This window comes from Talaromyces atroroseus, assembly GCF_001907595.1.
Source record: "Talaromyces atroroseus strain IBT 11181 chromosome Unknown scaffold_16, whole genome shotgun sequence".
In the NCBI taxonomy this organism is placed as follows: Eukaryota; Fungi; Ascomycota; class Eurotiomycetes; order Eurotiales; family Trichocomaceae; genus Talaromyces; species Talaromyces atroroseus.
Genome location: NW_017971448.1, coordinates 216,056 through 239,221, shown reverse-complemented (window position 1 = coordinate 239,221; position 23,166 = coordinate 216,056). Strand labels below are relative to the sequence as shown.

The 23,166-nt window shown below is 46.5% G+C and overlaps 7 protein-coding genes across 7 annotated transcripts, besides 2 other annotated features; 3 read left to right on the top strand and 4 right to left on the bottom strand.

Moving 5' to 3' along the window:
• Positions 1-228: 228 nt before the first annotated feature.
• On the bottom strand, positions 229-3,357 carry UA08_08826 (hypothetical protein; the record flags this gene model as incomplete). Its single annotated transcript, XM_020263868.1, has 1 exon — positions 229-3,357. One exon carries the CDS (start codon positions 3,355-3,357, stop codon positions 229-231), a length of 3,129 nt encoding a protein of 1,042 aa, XP_020115950.1.
• A 1,644-nt stretch (positions 3,358-5,001) lies between these two features.
• On the top strand, positions 5,002-6,976 carry UA08_08825 (hypothetical protein; the record flags this gene model as incomplete). The annotated part of the gene is made up of 4 exons (XM_020263867.1): positions 5,002-6,374; positions 6,430-6,581; positions 6,760-6,776; positions 6,836-6,976. 4 exons carry the CDS (start codon positions 5,002-5,004, stop codon positions 6,974-6,976), a joined length of 1,683 nt encoding a protein of 560 aa, XP_020116039.1.
• A 176-nt stretch (positions 6,977-7,152) lies between these two features.
• Positions 7,153-7,185: a repeat region (Identified by RepeatMasker using a combination of RepBase library and repeat library created with RepeatScout).
• Positions 7,186-8,412: 1,227 nt separating this feature from the next.
• On the top strand, positions 8,413-9,814 carry UA08_08824 (hypothetical protein; the record flags this gene model as incomplete). Its single annotated transcript, XM_020263866.1, has 2 exons — positions 8,413-9,535; positions 9,597-9,814. The coding sequence occupies 2 exons, from the start codon at positions 8,413-8,415 to the stop codon at positions 9,812-9,814; spliced, it is 1,341 nt and encodes a 446-aa protein (XP_020116038.1).
• Positions 9,815-12,221: 2,407 nt separating this feature from the next.
• UA08_08823 (hypothetical protein) lies at positions 12,222-14,518 on the bottom strand (the record flags this gene model as incomplete). The annotated part of the gene is made up of 3 exons (XM_020263865.1): positions 12,222-13,281; positions 13,364-13,983; positions 14,117-14,518. The coding sequence occupies 3 exons, from the start codon at positions 14,516-14,518 to the stop codon at positions 12,222-12,224; spliced, it is 2,082 nt and encodes a 693-aa protein (XP_020116037.1).
• Positions 14,519-14,915: 397 nt separating this feature from the next.
• UA08_08822 (hypothetical protein) lies at positions 14,916-16,275 on the top strand (the record flags this gene model as incomplete). The annotated part of the gene is made up of 4 exons (XM_020263864.1): positions 14,916-15,056; positions 15,129-15,261; positions 15,328-15,451; positions 15,516-16,275. 4 exons carry the CDS (start codon positions 14,916-14,918, stop codon positions 16,273-16,275), a joined length of 1,158 nt encoding a protein of 385 aa, XP_020116036.1.
• Positions 16,276-16,760: 485 nt separating this feature from the next.
• On the bottom strand, positions 16,761-17,606 carry UA08_08821 (hypothetical protein; the record flags this gene model as incomplete). Its single annotated transcript, XM_020263863.1, has 2 exons — positions 16,761-17,426; positions 17,481-17,606. 2 exons carry the CDS (start codon positions 17,604-17,606, stop codon positions 16,761-16,763), a joined length of 792 nt encoding a protein of 263 aa, XP_020116035.1.
• Positions 17,607-18,642: 1,036 nt separating this feature from the next.
• On the bottom strand, positions 18,643-19,554 carry UA08_08820 (hypothetical protein; the record flags this gene model as incomplete). The annotated part of the gene is made up of 2 exons (XM_020263862.1): positions 18,643-19,060; positions 19,358-19,554. The coding sequence occupies 2 exons, from the start codon at positions 19,552-19,554 to the stop codon at positions 18,643-18,645; spliced, it is 615 nt and encodes a 204-aa protein (XP_020116034.1).
• A 1,147-nt stretch (positions 19,555-20,701) lies between these two features.
• Positions 20,702-21,250: a repeat region (Identified by RepeatMasker using a combination of RepBase library and repeat library created with RepeatScout).
• The last annotated feature ends 1,916 nt before the right edge of the window (positions 21,251-23,166 follow it).

Below are 23,166 nucleotides of genomic sequence, written 5' to 3'. Positions count from 1 at the left end.
ACAAGTAACTGGCCTGAGGAATTCAGTTATGTATTACTAGTCTGAAAGGAACCTTGAAACTGAGAGAATACTACCTAGGTTGACTGACTATCATACTCTAATTTGCTCTATATTTATTACCACTGACATTCATGGACAACTTGGGTACCAGTATTACGACCAAAGAAAAAGACGACAAACCAACAACCGCACAAGATCATTCTAAATGTAAAACAAAGAAAAACGATTTCAAAATTCATTAATATGCTCCATGACCTTGCCCGACTTGAGCTCCTTTACATGCGTTTGGCTCTGTTTGCCCTTTTCGTTTGTGACAGACGACTCGTCAAAACTGGGCGACGAAGAAGAGTCTCGAAGTTCGCTTCGCCGCGTGAAAAGCTCCTTTCCAAAGGGATAAGTGGTCGGTTTGCGTGGAACTGGCTCGGTGCTTGCAAACTGCCACAGCCGCACCGTAAATCCCTTACCCAGCGCTTCTATGGGAGGAGTCAGGAGCGGTAGCGATGCAAACAGTGTACCGTAAGAGGTGATTGCGGTGATCAGCGTGCACAGCCAGTAAGGATAGCCCTTTGACCACATGGAGAGCATTGTCCAGGACCCAACCGACCAGATAATAAATCCGTGGATGAGATAGATACTGAAGATATGTGGGAATAGCCACTGGAGTATCTTGACTGATAAAACCTTCTGCAAGGTTGGGCAGATCTCGACGACGGCCTGCATAGAGATCGTCGCGAGGAATGCATTCAGGCGAGGCACGAAATAATCTGGATAAGAGTCGGCGTCGGCTTGCGTTAGAGAAAGGCCTGTGAGTTTATCCGGGTGCCATCCGTATTCGACCTGAGCATAGTTGACGCCGGTGTGTTGGGTGACCAGGTCTATGGTGAAGCCACCCAGGGCGACACAGATCAGGAGAATCAAGAGTGGCCAGTATGCCCATGCTCTAGGCTGAACCCATTGCTTATACTTGTAGGTGATATCTAGATCGGCCAACATTATGCCAACGTAGTAATAGCTTCCCCAAGACAGAGCATACCAGTGCATGATAGTGCAGAACAAGTAGAATCCAAATCGTTTCCAAGGATTCTTGATCTGACGGATCATAATCAGACCCAGTAAAGTCTGCCATGCACCCTGTAGCTGCACAGGGATGGTCCACAAAACCCCAGTGCAATAATTGTTTGTAATCATCGGTGCAGCATTTGGGATTAGAAAGGCGAGTTGAAGGATTTCAGAGACGTAGATGCCTGGATTCGCAGGAATCGCCACAAATGGCCAGTCCGACCAGGTTACCGAGGGCAACGATTCTAGCCAGTTGAGGGCACCGGCATCCATGAAGAAATATTCCAACAAGGCAATTGAAGCGACAGGTGTCAGCAGACGGAAAGGACGCGCAACTATTTTCTGTGCCATGTTATTCAGATTTCCAGTACGGATGTAATTCGATGTCAAGAAACGCGTGGAGATCATCAGGAACGGCCCAATCCACAACGGATCAAGGAAGTAAGTGGCAAATGTCTTTCTCGCGACTGTCTCACTGTGATAATGGGGCGAACTCCCGGGCTCAATCACAGCGTTGAAGTATGTCAACCCGAAATGGTTGGCCGTGACCAAGAGAGAACTGATAGAGATAAAACCCGCCAAGTAGTCAACTCGAGGTGGCTTTGCAGAGGCTGCGGCGGCAGGTTTGGCGTTCTTTGCATCCTTGCCTGCTTTTGCGGCCTCCTGTTTTTCGGTTGCTGCGTCAACAGTTTCTGTTCTGACCTCCGTCTGGCCTTCCGTGCGAGTTTCTGTAGTATATTCAACACGAGTACCATTGACGGCGGACTCGCTGACAGTTGTGACCTCTGTTGAAATATTCGAGGAATCCATTTGCGCCGACGCATGCGAAGACTGCTCTAGCTGAGGCACAGCATACAGAGAGGCCGCGCGAGAAGCAGCTCGAGAGGACTCGCCCTGGACAGTGCCATTCAAACTAGCTGGGAAATTGGAATTATGGCCTGCAATGTTTGATAGCGATGGTCGACGAGAGGCGGAAGGACTTTGATATTGAGGAAGAGGGGTTTGAGATCCCCTGTATGGAGGCAAGGTGTTGTAAGACTCATTTCGAGGGATGTTAGCACCACCGCTGATATGAGGTGGCGTAGTATCGCCAGAATAACCACGGGCGTTGTCAGATATTCCGTCTGTCGACACTGTCGATTCCGGATGTGAGGAAGACCTCGGTTCGGGCTGCTGCTCTTTGCGCAAGCCTAAAAACACCAGGAATTTATGCCAAGTAAAACGACGCCATAGAGTCTTGGTGGTGAGAGCAATGAAGATGGCCCCGCACACAATGTCCATTATCAATGGAACCCATTTTATGCGATACGGAGGCTGATACTGCTTCCAAGGCTCCAAGCTTTGTGGCGGAAAGCTTGAATTTCCACGCAGTGTGTTGTCATCCATACGACAGGCGTCTTGGATAGAACATCTATCGTCAAAAGCTTGTCGGTGGGTATCATTCCACGTAGAGGAATTGAAGAACAGCCGCGTGTACCCAATATTGGCCAGGTTTACGATGTCTGGCGGGCCCTGGGAAGTGTACTTGTTCCCCAGAGACCAGTGTTGGAAATGCAACGGGGCGGGCGTCGACGGAATGGAGGAATTGACGGATTTATTGAAGCTCATCTTCAAATCGCCGCCAATAGAGTAGTTGAGTCCCTCGCGGGTCCAATCAACGCGATATTCTGTATAATACCATGGCTCCATTCCCTCTTCGGTGAGGTTGGTGAAATTGGCGCCAAACCATGTATTTGCAAATTCGCCTTGCATCAACATGTCGACCCAAGCTTGACTGCTGTTATCAGTGTTCATGACATCCACCTGCCAGCTTTCGGTTGTGTTATGGGCCAAAAACATGGATATCACGGAGCCCCTCGTCCACGACCGTGCTGGTCGCAGAGTGCTGCGGAAGGAGCCAAAAAAGATATCCTGGCGTGCAGTGCGAATGCTGGATCCGACAACAAGATGTTCATGATCCGAGGGCTCACAGGCCATTTGCAAGCTTGTCAAATTGCGAGCTGTGGTGTCATTGACAATCTTTACATTCTCCACCGACGCGCCCTTGCGATACATGTTATTCCAACCGGTGTCATAGTGATGGGCGAATTCTTCTACTACATAGTCCGAGGGAATGGTGGTCCCCGTCTCGTTGAAGTAAACAATTGTTGACTCTGTGAACAACAGGTCTGCAGCCTCATCATAGAAACCACAAGAACAACTCTGCACATCCGTGTATTCAAGGGATGATTGAGCGTGGGCAGGTGTCAGCGCCACCAGGAGCACACACAGCAGACCCGGCCATGCTGAGGAAAGCATTATACTTCTGCCAGTAGTATAGCAAAACAAACAATCGAAGAGGGAGCTCCTTCGAGCTGTAAGAAAATAGATAACCTTGCACCTCAGAAAGGAAAAAAAAAAAGGTTATACTAACTTATCGGAAAAAAAGAGAAACGACAAGGCATTAAGGCGACGGAATTGACTGTTGCAGGACCCAAGGATGAGATGGTACAAGCAAAAATGTCGCACTAGCAAATGTATAGACTTCTTCACTGATCGGCATCTGAATTCACGAGCCCATCTGCGAGATGCTATCTAGATGCTGACGATTCCGTACAGAGTGGTATGTATCCACCAGCCAAAAGAAGGCGCCAGTCGAATAGCTTATCTGTAAGAAAAAGAAAACCAAGAGGTCGTATGAGAGATTTCAAAACCGCCCTTGTAATAATAAAAATGATTAGATATGTACCGGGACATGAACCATAGGTACCACCTTATCATTATTGTCCTTGTGGGCCGTGATCAGCGTCGCCCAAGGATTCGTCACTTTTAGTACGTACGCCAGCACCCATCGTGCCTGCAGATCACAAATTACGTCTTTTTCTCTCTTATCCTCGATCCGCACAGATTCCGGAATAGACCGTACAGCTCGTTAATCATGCAACGGACAGGGTTGGAGATAGCCGAGAGAACTTGGACGCATGGATACCAAACTGCATGCTGCATTGCCTTGCATTGCATTGCATGCTACAGCAGCCGGAAGAAAGATTTGCATGTGCCATGTAGCCCTTGGTCGATGACGGCGGTGGGCCTACGAAAAGCAAAGGATATTGGTACTCTACAAGACTGCAGCATGTGTATTTTTGAGGGAGAAACGTGAAAAAAAAAAAAAAACAAAAAAAAAAGAGAAAAGAAAAGAAAATTAAGCTTGGCTTCCCGCGGGCTGAGCGAGCCTGGCCCCAATTCCCACACAGAATTTCCCGAACAGGAAATTGTGGGTTTGCCTGGCCCCTCTGTCTAGCCCTAATCCTTGCCGTCGAGCCGCCTCTGCGCCTCGAGATACCCAACGCAGTCTGCACGCTAGGCTAAGCTATCTCGTGCAGCCAAGATAAGCTAGCCATTGCTTCGCAATTAGCTGGCGAGAAATATTGCGCAAGCAACGTCAGCGCATCATTCTGTAAACGTGCTCTAATTGTCGCAAAGCCTGGCGCGTTCACAATGACTTGCGTGCATAAACACGGGTGTATGGTGCTAGCACCCAGCCCAGATCAGAGTCGCGAGATGAAGTTAAGTCACTGTGTCAGTTAGCGGCAAGGTAACCAGAAGCTGACATCTCTCCTTGGGCTGCGTGATCGACATCTATGGTTGCATTTCAATTGGCTCTGGACTAGGACGGGCTTGCTGACTCTCGGGGACTCTTGCTGGGTCCAGCTAGATGGTCCTAGGTAAACACAAAGTGCATATCTACCCTAGCTAAGTACAGGGTGGTGGCATAGTTCGATGATTGCTCGTATGCCAAGGAACAGAGGGACCATCTACTTTACTACCTTGGTAATGTATACAGACAGACCTTTGATCTGAAAAGTTGATGATTATACTTCCTCTTCCCTTCTCCTTTTTTCCCCATCGTCTGTCAATTATTCCACCGACAAACCACCAATTTCGGTGTCATTGTCTGCTACCATGGAGAAGCAGCATGATATTGAGATCAATCCCTTTGAGACCGCAGCAGCTTCCACCCAGCTAGCTGCGGATGAAGCAATTCAGCCACCGAAGAGAAGTCATAACATATCTTCCAGTCTCCGGAAACTGGTTCATGACGTTTCCTGGGCGTTCACCACGGCATCAGACGGCGTCCAGGATTGGACACCGTTTTTCCTGGTTTTCTCCTATTTCTTCTTTTCCACCACCATTTACATGAATGCCACCTCCAGGATCACCGAAGTATTTTGGTTTGTCTACTTGATGACCAACACATACATAGCCACTGCTACTGTGGTTGAGTCTGTCGTGGCCTTGGGCACTTTCCAGGATGCCAAAAGGGCGCTCGACAAGGTAGCCAAGAATAACTGGCAGTTCCCATCTGCGGAAAGTGACCTGCCCAAACTAGACATTATCGTGGTGGCCTATCTACCCAATGAGCAAGATATTGTCATGGATCGCGTAAAGTATCTCCTCGACGAGATCGTCTATCCCCGGGACAAATTCCGCGTGAACCTGCTATACAACACGCCTTACGCCATTGAGCCTCTGGAGAAAGAGCTATTTGCATTGATGGCGCACAATCCGAAAAACCTCCGGGTTGTCAAGGTGCCCAACTCAAAGTCCAAAGCCGACAATATCAATTACTATTGCAATGCTTTGGAGACCGACGCTGATGTGTCGGCCATCTTTGACTGCGACCACTACCCACATCCGTATGCACCACGCTGGGCGATGGAACGATTTGTCAAGGACAAGCAAGTGGATATCGTGCAGGGCCGCTGTGTGGTCCTGAACACCGACGACAACATGATGACTGCGATGATTGGCATCGAGTTTGACAAGATTTACGCAGTCTCCCATCCAGGACGCTCGGAGATGTTCCATTTTGGTCTCTTCTGCGGATCCAATGGCTACTGGCGCACATCGCTGCTACGCGCACTCAAAATGGACGATTCCATGCTTACGGAAGATATTGACTCTGCCCTTCGCGCGTTCGGCGGCGGAGCCAAAACCGTGCACGACCTCAACGTCACTTCTTTTGAGCTTGCGCCGGTGACGCCGTCGGCCTTCTGGAAACAGCGTCTTCGATGGTCGCAAGGCTGGGTCCAGGCCAGTTTTCGCCACATGCACCTTATCTGGAGCCGGGCGCCAGAAGGTAAAACCCGGACCATGCGTCAGCGCTTTGGGATCATGTCGCTTCTCTTCATCCGAGAGCTCAGCTACTATCTCATTACCCAATATCTGTGCCTGGTGCTGAGCGTGGTTATCACTCGGTTCCCCAAGAGCTGGCACGACCTCTACGTCTTGGTCTTCTTCCAGTACCCCATTGCCTGGTGGCTCTTCATTTTCAGGTAAAGTGTGTGCTTCAACCAGCGACGAGACACGTCAGCTCACATTTTCTTCTAGTGTTCTCGCCCTGGCTGGTACCCTTTGGGTCACGTTCCACTTCCGCTCGGAATTCTGTCGCTGGTACTCGATGCCCATATTCGCGACCACATACCTCCCACAGCTCGTGCTCACTGCGGTTATTGGCCTCTTTGGCCATGCGCGCCAAGTGAGTAAGTACGTCAAGTGGAACCCGACTCCACGCAATTGAGGGTGGCGATCAAAGTTGTTAGTGTTATGAAAACTATGAACCACGCCTTATCCTGCTTTAGACGGTTTAGACATGTAATTGCGTTCCATAGAAGTAAATGCTATATATCTGAAACTGCTATAATCTTTTAACTTTTGCAGTGTTCCACAAGCTGTACGTAAGCAGTATGTCTCCGGCTAGCAACGACTGCAGGATTAATGCTGTGAATCAGGGCAGACATTGCCCAATCATGTCCGTACGGATCTTCGCACCGAAGGTGTCTTTCTAGGCCGATTTTATATTACTGGCCTGGATGGCTTGCTATCTACTCCGTACGGAGAGCTCCGGGCATGTATGATGGATGTGCTGGCTAGCTAGGCTGCTTATCAGAAGCCAACCATTAAGCCTCAGCTACTCGGTAGTACTACTACGTATCTGGCTGTCATAAGGAACTAGTTAGCTATCTGCCGTTGCATTATTACGAATACTGGTGATCTGCAGTTCTGAGCGATACTAGTTCTGTTGGCCGGGAGGCAGAAGCAGGAAGAAATTCAATTCAAGCATGCATGCATGCATGCATGCATGCAGCCAGCCTGGTGGGGCATTCAGCATATCAAATTGTTCTGGGCTCCGGAGTCTTTTTGCTCTGAGACAGGAGGATACCTAGTGGACACGATTCAGGGCACTGGAAACGCCAAGACCACGCCCCAGCACAACAAACTTGGAATAAGAAAAGAAAAACAAGAAATGCCACGTCATGCTTGAACGAGGTGGCAAGATGATCTATGGTCTGTGATTTGTGCGGGAAATTTCGATGCACTCAACCTTAGAAATCTCCGTGAAGGCGCAAGGGGGCGAAAAAGGGACAACCGCGGTACGCATTAATTTTTAGGGCAACACCGCCAAGAACATTAAAAAAAAAAAAAAAAAAAAAAAAAAAAAAGGCATAGCACGACGTAAAAAATAGTAAGAATTGTGGGTGTTGGCCTTACCCTTGTCGATCGTAAGTGGGTAAAAATTGGCTGCCAACTTCCAACATCCAACACTAACGTCCACTATGTTCCTGGCTTATCATGACTATCTCGCCACCATCGAATTCTAAATTCACCCAGCACGATGCGCATGGAACTTCCCTTGTGGGTGGCATAGCCCTACGCTCCTGATGTGATGCTGCTACGTCAACCATGTTCATTTCATGAGTCGACTCAAGATCGTCCCGCGGTTTAGTCACGTATCAATGAATGACTCGAGATCCTCCCTCGGCACATTGCTCTCATTAGGCACAAGTTCCCGGCTTTCTGTTGCTGGCGTCGATGTAGATCTCTCGTATGGACGGGGTAAAGAGGATGCCATCGTGCTAGAACTGACTGTATCGTTGCATTTCCTCCGTATTGTCTTGTCATTGAAACGCCGGCTCAATTACGCATCTTGTATTTTGGCTTTTGGCGGTGCTGATCTCTGAGACTAGGGACGGTGGAGTAGTAGTTAGGTACCTAATCACAAATCCACTGCATTTGGGGTCCAAGATACATAGGGAAAGAGTACTTCGAGTGAAGGCACCCAGCTGAAGTCGGTTCAAAAGAAGAATTCGAGTCCATGGATGGCGCGTGCCTTCCGGTGGATTGTGTTTATTATCTGCCTGCTGTGGCACAAGCTTTCCCCAGAGAGATACGTCGCACAGCAGAAGAACCGTTAAGAGCATCCGTGCTTCTGGGCTCCCATTGTTCTTTGTAATATGCCGATGAGCTTGATTCCATCTTTTTGCGTTGCTTCAATCACACCGTAATCACTACCAAAGTTCAGTTTGGTTCACAATGTCCATGGCCGACTTGACCGCGCTGCGAAAGCACATTGCCAGCCCAGCAACACAACATGAGCAAGATTACCTAGTCGGCTTCCGCGGAATCCTTGTCATTGAGGGCTTCCTGTGGATGTTTTTGCAAACTTTTGCGCCGACGACGGTATATGCTTCCAATAACCCCGGCGGGCCTCACGGCCAAGAGATTGTCAGAAAAGTTCTTTCCGTCTTATTCTGGAATGAATATTTCCTGTACGGATCAATCATCTTTCTTTCGGCTCGCTCGATAGCCATTCCATTCTTTCGCAATCCTACAAAGGAGACAGCCGCACGCTCGCTGCTCACTCGCGCCTTGTCGCTTTGCATTCCCGTGGCTATCTCTATGGCCATCATCAAGGGTTCAATCACTTCGTCCTTCATCAACACCGTCACGCAATTCAAGGCAGATACCAACAACTTGTCCCTGCCAGTTCCGTACAAGCTTCCCACGACGCTGTCGTATTGGAATTCTGTTTTTGATTTGTTTTGGACTACTCACGGCTTCGAGTCGCAAGCGGCCAACTATGCCTTTCCTACCCAGACCATTTGGATCATCAATGCCGTCTACATCCAGAGCTACACCGTGTACATGACCATGCTGATTGTACCCCATACGCGCGCGAAATGGAGAGTTCAGTTTTCTGTTCCCTTCGTAGTAGCCGCCTGGTGGTGTAACTCGTGGGCATGGTACACCATTTCCGGATTGCTCATGTGCGACATGGTCATGCACATGGACTTCAAAGCCAGAGCACAGCGGGGGATTCCCATCCAATTCCGCGACTTGGCTCTGCGTGGAAAAGATGGCCGCCCTCTGCGCATCCCAACATGGCTCGTTGGCGGAACTATCATGGTGGGCGGGCTTCTCATGCAATATTTCTGGGTGGCCTGGCGACCCAGCTTATTTTTTGCGGAATGGAGGATCCATTCGAACCCCTATACCACCGCGTCTCTTGATAACAACTATATGACTGATCACACTGACTCGCGAGACGATGTCTACCTCACTATCGTGGGATTTTTCATCGTGCTTGAAACCTTTGACGTCCTACAACGTGCTCTGCAAAACAAATTCTTGCTCTACCTGGGACGCCGATCCTTGAGTATGTCTTTTGCAGTTTCTTCCACCTACCCAGGTATTGTTACTAATGACTTCAAAAATAGGTTACTTTCTTCTACAGTCCATCTTTGCCTACATAGTTGGCATCCGCGTATTTGACAGCCTTCGGAACCAGCACAAAATTTCCTACGGAGGATCGGTCATGGTGACTCTTATTACCTGTTTAGCTATTACTGTGCCCGCCGCAGAGCTATTCCATCGTCTCATTGTGATCCCCAGCCGATATCTCAGCCACAACTTTTACGAATTCATTGTATCTTAGACGATTGGGAAGGACTAGATGCCTTTCCCACTACCTCATTCTTAATTGGTCCGCATTGTTGCAGAGTTTGGATAACCCTTCTGCATGTTTTGATCTCGGCTAGCACTTTTGAAACATTTGATTTTACGCGTCTTCAGAGTTGTCATATTTCCCGGTGTTTAAAAATGAACGTACATCCTATTTTGCCATGATAGATCTCATTTTCTGATGCTATTCCGGGTTAACCCGTACGGAGTACCTGCATGGCGAGTTTTGAGACGAGGCTGTGGCCTTTCTAGACTTTTGCACGAATTTCAATATAAACTGGTTAACGCGCCCGTGCCGACCTGTCACCTGTGCACTTGGGGAATTGCATATCATTCAAGTTCCGACGCCCTGATTGTCGTCATTCTCGCTTCCAATGCATTTTATGCTTGGGCGGACACCACTTGCCCTCAGATTTTGTGCATGGTCATGGATCTATCACAAATCAGAGAAACTAGTCGGGGCAAGAGAAAGTCGACCAAAGGTTGAGAGAGAAGAAGAGAAAGCCAAAAAAGAATCCCCCAATACGGATACACAGAGGATCAAGAGAAAATTAGATGGACGTCATGTCGATCACCACTGCTGGAATTCTGATTGCTCGAACATGTGCTCTCTGCTGTCGACGAGATTCGTTCACGCCCATAGCACAAGTGATTATGCAGCTGTAAGTACATGGCCAGACTTCAATGCTATTACAGGGCTAGGATCCTCATTTGGCCCCAGAGCCCGGGCCAATTCACGTACTATCAGGGAGCTAGATTATACATAAACGCCACAGACCCACGAGGTAATTCATCCATTTGATAGCGATTCCGTAAACGACTAGCACTACAGAGTAGCCACTTCTTGAAGTTTGGACAGAAAAAAGAAAACATCAAGGCAGGGAAGAAAGAAAAAGGAAAAGAAACATTAGCCGATGGACAGTAATTGACTGATCGACTACACGTGTTAGTGCTTACCGGCCGGTATGTAGAGACCGAGAGTCACGAAAAAGAAATGATGCAAGAAAAAGAAATCATAAAAGAATTAGCAGCATATGTACCCGTCAGCTAGCCCCATCACCATAGTGTAGGCGAGGCCCACCACTGACCAGTCCATATCCGAATTCGTTGGTTTCCTTTGTGTAGCTTGCAAAGCGAACGCGGTATATGGCCGAGCTTAGGCGAGCTCCCGCTAGATCCTAAACCAGACGGGTATACGAACTACGGGGTACTCATATTTGGCGGTTTGGTGTGATTACTATTTCAATGCAAGCTTCGACGCTGAGAGAGAAAAATGCACGTCGGGCTGACGTGTACCGAACTTATCTGTCCAGCAGCTAGGTATACGGTACAGCTACTAGCAATATTATGCCGCCTAAACTAGAACCTTAACTACCAATCTGAGCCAATCTGAGCCAATACAGACGAGCACTGTCCCAAACAAAGGCCCTATTTTCCCCTAAAAACCACGTAAAGTATTCGGGGCTTGCCGCCAAATCCACTTGCCGGAGACCTGTTCGCCGGCGCCTCTCGGTTATACCCTAGCATATAACGCCACTTTTATAAGACTATGGCTGGCTAAGAGATGATCAGATAGCATCTGCCTGCGAATCGTTTTTTATTTTCTCAATCTCGAGCTGAGATAGAGTAAAAAATACAGCTGCAGGACGGATTAATACGTGGCGGTATAGTTCTCTGTATGGTCTTTCAGTTGTCTTTATGCCTAGTTTTCAGGTTTTATCCCACTGTCTTATCTCTCGCTAAACTTGAAAGCAAGTTTATTTCGTTGGTCCATTGCCCAGTGAGTTGGGCTTCTGCGGTGACTGTTCTGATTATAATAATGCCTTTGATATAAATACTTAGCACGTAAAAGATAATGTTGCTGGCGTGCTTCCCAACTGGCGTCAGAAGTAGACAAACATTTTTTCAGATGCGACCAGCTGTTGAGCTGTCCCTTTGCAGAATAGGAACCCTGCCATTAATTGTTTATCTGATAGTTCGGTTATGATTAAATATTCAAGCACACTAAAGAGACCCGCTCTTAGTTGGATTAATTGTCTGATATATTCATCCGCATCTACCCATTGTAATCTCTATCGCTATCTAGTCTAAGTATTATATGTTCAGTATATATAGCGATTTCTCTTCAGTTTGCTAAGTAATTAGGTAGTCTACGTAGGAACAATCTACAAGCACGTATCTAGGTAAAAATGAAGTTCCAGTAAAATTCTCATAGACTCACGTCACTACCTAGGTGTAGACAGATATGTAATCCTTTTTCGTATTAAACATACGTGAAACGTCTGTTGACTGGATCCGATGAGCAAAAGACTTCACAAATGCCATCCAAGGGTATCTCTAAATCATAAAACACACAATTCTATGGGCAAACGATACAACTCTCAAACGCCCGGACGTCCACCAGCAAGAAATTGCAGATCGAGCTCACTCAGCAACGAGTTCCAGTCTAGGCCGTCTATTTCCATTTCATTGAACGCATCCCAATCAAAGGATGAAATATCCGAGTCAGTTGATTGCGGCATTGTATCACCAGGACAACTCATAGAAATGCGGTTATCTTCAACTGCTCGGATAGGCTGTGCATTTGTGGTGTTCGAGAGAGCTTGGCTTTGGATGTGAGTGCCAGTATTCAAGTTAGTAAGCTGAGGAAGAGGCAATTTATATTTTTGCACAATGTTGTTCAGCGACTCAAGAAGACTGGCAGTCAATGGAGAATGGCTTCTAGCATCTTCGAGTATACTACACGCTTCCAGTAACTCGGCCTTGCACCTGGGGTCACACTGGCCGCGATCATTGTGGAAGCACATGTCCAGCAAAAAAGCGATAGCAGCGATGAAAACAGCCTGTAAGACTCCAGCAACTCGAAAGCGGGTGTATACAAACTGCACAGCTTCACGTTCGAGCAATCTCTCCGTGAGTATAGTCTGTCGAGCGGCCTCGAGACAGGCTTCTCGACAATAGGCATAGCGTGGATTGGACTGGGCCTTGGCTATATATGGAAGATGTATTTTGCATCGATGAGAGTGAAGCAGAGAGTGAAGAATGTATCTCTGGACGATAATGCCCGTGGTGAGTGACTGTTGGCGCTGATTTAAAGCGACACCGTTGGCCTTTTCCGTGGCTTCAAGCTTGAAAAATTCTGGCATCTCATCCAGAAACTTTATAAACTGGGCATCTATCGCCATGACATCGATATGTGCCATATCATCACTCGAAGGGTTCCCTAGCGGCATGCGATCAATATGCTCGCGACACATCTCACCCAGGCGGATTCGCTGGAGAAAGTAAGACATTTCTGTCGGTTGGGATAGAGGCTTATCCATGTTTGGCATGCCATCATATAGCTCTGCATCGTCGACATTCCAAGGCTTGCGCGTAGCTATATGCCGCGGATGAATGGAATAACATCCTTCCTGAGGCCCGGCATAGCGAGACAGCATCCTGTAAATGTTAGACGGCCATACAAAAATGGTTAGAGAGAATTCCAAAGTCGAATAAACAAAGATGGGGACAACATATATACCAGTCGGTTGCACATAAATACCACCATAGCCGGCGGCCAATTTCCTCCGCAATAGTGCCTCGTGCTGGCGCCTGTTCGCTCGTGGCAAAATTCGGATGATCTAGTCGATGAAGGCCGATTTCTCGAGCCATCAAGATAGCCTGTCCCACCATAGACGCATAGCGCAAGGTCATGCCTTCTAGGTTTACAAGCATGAAAAAGATGATGACGGTGGCTTGCAAAGCCTCAAAGGACCGAATAGAACAACGACGGCAATGATCTAGCAAGTCAAGACATGACCTTACCCACATAGTCGACTGACTATGGGCGTCTTCGAATTTCGCAAACATAGCTGGATCCATGTCATGGAATGTCCAAGCATATGAAGAGCTGCCGAAAATACCCATGAGCAGAGCAACCTGTCCAGGGCCCACTGGCTGGTCTTGTGCGAGCTTGTCATAGATATCATCTAAAAGAGCACGCACTGTCGGTGTGTGGATGACATGATGGATGAACGTCACATCCCGCACGTATTTATCAAACAACTTTCTCGCTTCCTCGCGCAGCGGCAGCCATACGCATCGAACAGGCTCCTGGAGCGAAGTGGACCGCCCGGCGTTGGGCCAAAGGTATGTTGGAGACTGTGGAATATGCCTCACAGAGCACACTCGGAAGCAGACATTGATGGGTGAAATCGACGTCTGTCAGCTTGGTGAGTGTGCATGTTGATATATGCAAGTCAGGAACTAGTTGAGAAGGGTTAATATAGCTTACAAACCAGTCTTCATTGTAGGAGACCCTGTCCAAGATATCAGCCTCAATTTTAGACGAAATGCCTCCATCGGTTGGAGCAAAAGTAGTGAGCGATGAGGTTTGCCATGGGCGATGCATAGGCGCGGCATGATCAGTGTGCCTTAGAACGATTTCCTCGAGGCGCAGGATACGCGCCACAAGCTCCCCATTGGATGCATTTGCCGCCGGCGCCTGTACAAGTCCGCGAGGATTCGGGGTTTCCACGGGATTTGTATCTGCAGGATATAAAGTGCACGAAATCCCGCGGGACATGCAATTTGCGCACGGAGGCTGCCGGCTGCAGCGCAGTTTGCGCGAACGACAGAAATGACAGGACACCGGTCGCTTGCGTTCGACTTTGGGCAATGAAGTAGCCTTGCCCATGTTGACTCACGTCTTCATGAGCATACAAACTATTGCAGGGGGGATTTTTAATTCAAATGAATGAATGGCAAGAATAAGGCAGTCTAATTTTTGACGACGTTAAGTTTGCGCAATCCACCAATCAGAGCGCGGGGAATCCGCGGAGATTCTGGCGCTAAGCCCTTTACGGACGTAATCCGCGGGCTCGGATTTGGCTGCGTCCAGCATAAATAGAGAGAAGACGACGCCCAAAAAGGGACGAGAGGAATGAAAAAAAAAAAAAAAAGAAAAAAAAACAAAAGTAAAACACTTACGAAGAGTTAAAGCCGTGTTGTCCTTGTCTTGCTTTTACCCTACATATCGTACCTTCTGTCAGCTGCAACATTTACCTCCTCAACTGAGTCCTCCACATACCACAATGGACTCAATTCTCTTGCAGATTCGAGAGCTTTTTGGCAAAGCAGACGCAGATTCACGTGATGGAATTGTCTCGGCTCTGGGAAGTCTTCTTGCAGAGCTGCGGAATCCCGTGGATATTCTGTATGATGCCTATGCATCTGTATGTCTTCGAGTCCTATATACTCTAACCAAGGAAAGAGAATGCTAATGCAGTGTCATGGATGCTTTACAGATACTACAAGCACCAATGGCTATGGTTGCCGTAGACTTGGGATTGTTCCGGAAACTGGCCGCACTGGAGCTGGGGTCTTCAAGGACTGTCAGTCAACTCGCGGAAGATACAGGGGCAGATGTCAATCTCTTGGGTAAGTGTAGCAGCCATTGAAACACTGATAATTTTAAAGCACAAAAAGTACTCATAAACTATGCAGAACGGATTTTGCGCTACCTTGCTTCTATCAGCTACGTCCAGGAGGTAGGCCCTGACCGTTATACGGCCAGCAAGTTGACTCACATGCTTGCAAATCCTATGATGGAAGCTGCTCTTACTCACAGGTAATATACGCATTGAAACTTTTAGCTACGCTATCTAGTTGAAGATATAACTAACAGTGTCTAGCAATATGACTATGATCCCTGCAGTCAACGCGACACCGGCGTTTCTCAAGGAGACGGGTTATAAGAACATCACTGACGGTTCCAAAACCCCATTCCAGAAAGCTTTCAATACGCAGTTAAAAGCCTTTGATTACATAGCGGGGCGTCCCGAGATGTTTGATGCGCTGCAGGTTGTCATGACCTCTCTTGAGTCCAGTAACTGGACAGCAGGATTTGAACTTTTTCAAAAAGAAGTCCAATCCTTTGCGACTTCCACATCCGAAAGGCAATTCCTAGTTGATGTTGGGGGCGGTCACGGTCATCAATGTGCTCAACTCCTCCACAAATACCCCAGTCTTCGTGGAAAGCTCACGCTTGAAGATCTGCCCGAAGCTGTGAACAAGGCTTCGCGCACAGAAGGCATTTCGTATGTGGCACAGGACTTTTTCAAACCGCAGATCATCCGCGGTGCGAAATTCTATTATATGCGTCGCATTATGCATGACTGGCCTGAACATGACTGTGTTACGATTCTCAAGCAGCTTGCCGATGTCTTTGCTGACGATTCTCGGATTCTGTTGGACGAGGTCGTGCTCCCAGACACCGGGGCTAACTTGCAGTCCACTATGGCTGATCTGTCAATGATGGTTGCTTTTGCCGGTGCTGAACGTACTAGCAGAAACTGGCATCAGCTTGTGGAAAAGGCTGGACTGAAGATCGTTCAGATACACACATTCGACGTAAAAAGGAGTTATTCGATCATCGTTTTAGAGAAGCATTGATTGGAATCAAAGGAGGGCAATCTTGGAAGCATGTATATCTAATAATTCGACTGAGCTTAAAAGTATCCTGAAGTACCTTACTCGTACCTTACAATGTAACTAACATACAACTGACACTATCAAATGCCTTAAGAATTCACAAAAACCTAGGTATGTCTTTATCTCCACCAGTTATCTGAAAACCCTGTCATGGAGCTAGGAGTGGAAATAGCTTGGGGGCTGTTAAGAGCTGCAGGTCTTGGTGAGCAGTACGTATACTCGAGAAAGAAGTCCTCATATATGCTTGTCCAACGTTTGAATACAGAATCGGTTACCGTAGTTATGGAAACCTGGCTATTACTTAGAAGAAACAACATTCGTTTTGCGATATGAATATACTGCTGGAAAGCGCTCTTGTAATAGCGAGGCCTTCCGACACGACCAAATACATTCCAAAAGATCTCACAACTCAACAGGGTGCCTTTCATCACTCGGTATACACTCAATCAGTACATCACAAAGCCACCGCTCGCCGATATAGCCTGTCCCGTCACCCATCTGCTTTCCTCGCTCGCAAGCCAGGCCACGATTTGTGCAACATCATCAACCGTCCCCAGTCTCTTCTCCGCCGGGGTGTTTGCTTTTTGCATGTCGATAATATCCTGAGGAATATTGTCGAGCAGCTCGCTCGATACAGGTCCCGGATTCACTGTGTTAACAGTATGTTTTGCACCACCTAGCTCTGCAGCCCAGCAACGCGACAATGCTTCTATTGCCGCTTTCGTCGAGCAGTACACGGACAAACTGTTGAAACCATATCTGGCAGCGACCGATCCCACATTCACAATCCGTCCTGGAGAGCGCAGGTACTGCAGAACCTCCTTCATCAAAAGCATTGGTGCACGAACATTAAGATCGTACACAAAACTGAAATCTTCAGGGGTGATTTCCGCGATCGACTTGACCAGTTCCACTCCCGCATTGTTGACAAGGATGTCAATATGGGGGCCAAATTTTCGGACGGTCTCATCAACGATCACTTTGGCAGACGACGCCAGTCGCAAGTCTGTCCTAATTGCGATGGCTGAGCTGCCGTTGCCCAGAGCCTTGATTTGGTCGACTACACCTTGCGCTTGGGCATCGCTTTTGGATTGTGTATATGTTATGGCTACCTAGAAAAAGCATGAGACTTGTTCTTCTGCACCCCAAGAAAACCTGAGATTTACCTTGGCTCCCCTTTGTGCCAGCTCAAGTGCTATGCCGGCGCCGATACTGCGAGACGCCCCAGTCACTATTGCAATTTTGCCCGCAAGATTTTGGGGTTTGGACTGGTCTGTGTTTGAGGACGCCATGGTATTGATTGAGTCTATGTGCTGAAGCTTCAATGGTCAGTTTGTGAGACAGATGGACGCTTTTATACACGCATTTCAAAGAAGTCTACAGTACTAGATGGATAACCGCGGGCTGGCATCCTTATATCCACAGTTAACTCCGGGCATACATAATGCTGATAATCCAGTTTAGTCGTGCATGACTCATATTGACTCATATCCAATGAATTTATACTACTACTACTACCACTAATATTATTATTAATTAAACCAGGCAACGTTTGACGTCACCACGAAGAATCTAGCACATATTGCATTGCGCATTAATATGATAGAAAGTGCCAGTAGCATCAAAATCATGCTTGTTTGGTTATTGGTACATTATCATCTAAAGACGTAGTAGCTACCTCGACTGTCCTCAAAGCAACTCTACTAGAACTTTAATGATGTCCATCACTGCCGCAGTATCGTAGGATGCGTGATAATAAGTTTCACCGTTGGCCACCTTCGTGTTCTTGCCAAGGTATTTCTCGAGAGTGCCTGATGTCAGGTCAGGAAACAATTGACGGCACAGCTTACTCACATCGAGCTTTTGAAAGTTCGATGCGTTCAGATGAGAGACCCTTTTTGAATAAGGCCATTGTCTCCAGTCAGAATTCGCAGAAAACATTGCATGTCAATAGCCGAAACCCACGATAGCAGTTGGACTTCTTCGTCGTATCCACACACAGTGCGATTATGATTGCTAATGGCCAAAGGTGACTCTCCATTGGTCTGTAATCCTCCATAGCACCTTAAGAATATTAGGCCCATCATTCCATGCTTTGTCGAGACATAAGGCGAAGCAGTATCAATGTATTGTTGCATGGACAGCTGGTAGTCCACATTTCCAGAATACAGTAATTTGCCATCGATTTGCCGAATGGCTACTTGCAATGGAATCAGTGAATATTGATGAAATGGATTGATAAATTCAAAATTTATAATCCAGGTTTTTCCAGGCTTGGAGTACATGACTGCTAGCTTCTCTAGTGTGCTTCGCGGAAAATCCAGGCCACTAGCAATTCGTAATTGGTACAACACAGCGGGCGAGCTCTTGATAACAGGCATCTCGTTTGGTAGAACCCAGCAATTTGTAGGCATACTTCGGCGAGAGGTAGTATAGATAAGAGTTGATTTCTTGGGGTTTCATGTTCCTGATTGAGCTCGACAATATTGCGGCCCTCACGTAGGAGCTTGGAACATAAATCTCGAGGACTTGAATAGAGGTCCTCATCTTTTCACAATCCGAAAGCTCAGTTGGATGTCCAGCGTGATGGACCTGGTTTGAATGCCCAAGGAAAGTATTCGCTTCTTCGAAAGCAGTAAGACCGCAAGCTCGACGACCCTCGATCCTGATAAAGGGGACAGGATGATCGGAAGAGCTGACGTAGAGAACCTCAGCTGCACTTGCGATAGGCATGGTACGTTCTTGCCTTGTGTTTGGGTTCAGATGTTTTCGTGTTCGATAGAAATCAATTGCCTTCAATTTTTCTTCCCTAGTATAAATCTTCAGTCTTCGCCTGTAGATCTAGCCCGACAATTATGCATTTCCGATATTGGCAAGCATGCTTTGTTGGATACCAGTCAGCGAACCTTCGAGAACTGGCGTATTGCTTTGAGAGGCTGGTCGACTCTGTGCACTACCTGATCCTCTGCGTGCCCTCCCTAAAATCCGTGATCGAAGATAGACTTGCTTTATCGTGAACTGTTGTCCAAATTCTATGCCATACCTGGTGTTGTCTTCCCCTCTTCGTGGTGTATACTCGTCCGGGAAACCAAGTAGACACCTGTAGTCGTCGTCATTTGAAGATCGACCATCTCTGATACAAATGATCTTGTCTCTCATTATGACCTCCAGCTTGCCAATGTCCCATTCCCAAAAAAGACCCCCCCATCGTTGTTGGTAACTTGAGAATGAATTCGACATGATTCCACAACGCTTCGCAGAAGCGGATCTGTTATGTCACATATTTGCCATGTTCTATGGCCTAGAACCAAGCGCTTCCCGTCGAATACATGCGAAACAACATGTCCGTTATTCAGCTTGAACATCGTGTCACCTTCACTTAAATTAATAGCGCCAAATTCAACTGAAAGGTATTAGCTGACTCTTGCCGTTATACAATCACGAGATTCAGATAATAGAAAGTGGCTGTTGATTCGCCGAAATCTTGAGGCGCCTGCTTTTGTAGAATAAAATGAGGAAACCAGTTCTACTAAGGGAATAATGTTAGTTAATACTAGGAGACGCAATAAATGGTCCATAGAGCTATATAGCCCAGCCATTTTAGTAGAACAAAATCCCATTATTAACAAGGCAATGCTACTATGTAGACTTAGGTAGAAAAGTTTATTTCTTTAGTAGAAGAAATATTTCAAATCGACCAAGGTTCTGCTGGAACACTACAAGCATATATTAGAACCATACTTAATGAGATATATAACACACCAGATAAAATGATCACTGGGAATACAAGCCGATGGAAGTACAAGCCACTTCCTTAGAGATGCGGAGAATCAGGGTTTACTGACATGAATTGTCTTATACCTAGGTTTGGTCGTTCAATTTCCCGAAGCATTCAATTCGAAACAAAATGTTCTATTCAATGGTATTCACTTTTACAAGTAAAACTTGCTTTGATACAGGGAGTTCATTACGGATTGTTCTTAGATACCAGGCATGCCAGGCTGAGACTACTCGACCGAAGGACTCCCTCTAAGCTAATTGAACAGAATTGGAAGTTCTGAGACAAATGCTTTAAACCACGGAAATACTGTAGCAGTTATATAAGTGAGTTATTTTTGCCACAGTCAAACGGGGTAACGTGGCCGAGTGGTTAAGGCGCACGCCTGCTAAGCGTGTATCTTCGGATGCGACGGTTCGAATCCGTCCGTTATCGACAATTTTTTGTTCTTCCATTTTCTTTTTCTCTTTTTCATTATTTCCTTTTCTTTTCCTCTATGAGATTGGAAGATGAAAGCATGCCCCAACGCAAAGTTTTTTTGGCAGCCGATTTTGTTGAATGTCGTGTTGTGTCTTCCACGCTAAACTAGAAAGAGATGTCACGCTAAACTGTCACGCCTGGATCCACCTTAGTCGTCACTGGCTGTGTCAAGGTACGATACAATCTTTGAACCAGGGTAATTTGCCAGTAGTTGAACATGGAAATAACTTTGTAATAAAAATCATTCACAACTAAAATAGAAGAAGCGCTTCAAAGTATTATAATACTTCAAATAGGTTTGCCTTGCTGACCCTCTCAGTGTATAATCAAGTAATTTAGATTAAAGAACTATTCAGAACAACTAGATATATAATGAGCAATTGTGTTTATATAGATCATCCATCCTACACTCTTCCTACACCCCCTGGTATATACACAGGTGTATATCTAATAACTGCCCCCCTCGTGTATACACTTCTCCTACACTCCCTTGCACCATCTAAGTGTATATAGTCACATGCCCCTCTTGCTTATATCACCCATAGGTCCGTGTTCCTAGCTATCCCTTCCCGTGTTGGTGCGTGATAATAACCGGTCGTTGCTTCAGCTGTTACGGCAAAGCACTTTTTCCCACAAGTACTAGTCTCAACTAGTGTCATGCAAGCTGGGTTCGTAACATAAACTAAGCGATCAAGAATACATTCATTATTTTTCTCCTGAACACCAGTTTGAAGGATAAAGCTAAGCCAATTTATATATGATCTAGCTAGTAAGCCTAACACTACTATCGACGCTAGATTTATCAGGTATAATATTGTTTTCTTGTTCTTGTTGTTCTTGACACTAACCATTTTCGGATTTGCCAGTAGTACTAGGTCCAAAATGTGAACCTTACTAAGAACGTGGTAACGTGGCCGAGTGGTTAAGGCGCACGCCTGCTAAGCGTGTATCTTCGGATGCGACGGTTCGAATCCGTCCGTTATCGACATTTTTTACTGCCTTTGCCTTACCTTTTTTGTTCTTCAATAGTTGGATTTGGCGGCAATACTAATCCCAAAACGTAAAAATTACCAAGAAATGATCATGGTAACGTGGCCGAGTGGTTAAGGCGCACGCCTGCTAAGCGTGTATCTTCGGATGCGACGGTTCGAATCCGTCCGTTATCGACATTTTTTGTTGCCTTTGCCTTTGGTTTTTTTTTTTCCTTTTTGAATAGGTCTATCGCAGTTCCATCAAACCCACCCAGTAAAAGGCCAATAAGTTTATATGGCACTACAGATCTCCAGTTCCAGAGATTGATTCTCAGTGGTTGGACAGGAAGGAGCTACAATTCTATGATAGCCTAATTGCAATTCATTATTTATATTTCACTCCATCTAGGTTTTCACCTCATACTCATAGTATTCCTGTCAACTACCAATGCTACGGAAGTACATACATCCACAATGCCATGAAAGCTTGAATTGCCACAGCTGCATCTGTCAACGGACAATTTAACTAAGGTATTGCGTGATTACTTAAGATATCTCTAAAGATACGGTACTAATTAACAGTTAGATTCATCTCAATTTCCTAAATTGAAATTGGACACTATGTCATTAGACCGATCATAGGCGCGTGTGAGGTTCGTCTAGTCCCTCCATTTTCGCGTCCTCTGGTCTGTTACATATTGCATTAAGGTTCCTTTACACAATCCCTCTTCTAACGAACTGATCCCACGAGCCTTCAAGCAGTTGTGCCGGCATTTCTTCCGGTCGAAGCCATTCTTGAGTAGGAGGCTCCTGATTTCCTCTTGTTGGCGTTCTGTTCTATAATACCAGTTCCCGCTGCCGTTTGCCGTACACCACAAAGCGCAAGCATGTAGACCACCATTTGCAACATTACAACCAGATCTCAGAAAATACATGGCAATCTCTAAGAACAATAGAGACTTTGCTTTTCGCACAAAGCCGCTACCCCTTTGCATCACAGCCACAACTTTGCAATCCCTCTCACACTCCATTGTCGCTCCGTGTTTCACTAGTAACTTGGCTGTTGCAATATGGCCACGGGCCGTGCCCAATAAAGTAATCGTCCTTGATTAATAGAAAGATTGACATTAACCCTCGGTGAAGGAGGAAATCAACAATATCAGTATAACCGTTCAGGCATGCTTTATAGCATGCTTCTTCACACTGGCGTTTGATACTATTGACAAATGCCGCCTTCTCTGGTCCACGTAGCTTGGAGTGGTTGCTTCGTCTTTGAAGTTCATTAAGCATAAAGTCAACTGCACGTTTATTGCCAAATGCAGCTGTGTGGACGAAGGGCGACAATCGTTTGGCCGTTTTATTCCTTTTGTTGTCGTCGATATCTGTTATTTCCGCTCCTTGTTCCAGTAGTAGAATGATTATATCGGAACGATCAGCCTTTATAGCATAATGTAGCGCAGTGTGGTTAAAGCGATCTTGGAATTCAATATTCGCATTGCCCTCACTGAGCAACACCCTTGTCACATCGACGTGACTAAAGAAAGCAGCAGCTGGGAGTGGATGGAATCTTTCCCTTAAAGCAACTCTCTTTTGAAGACTGACTAAAGTTCCAGATTCTAGTTT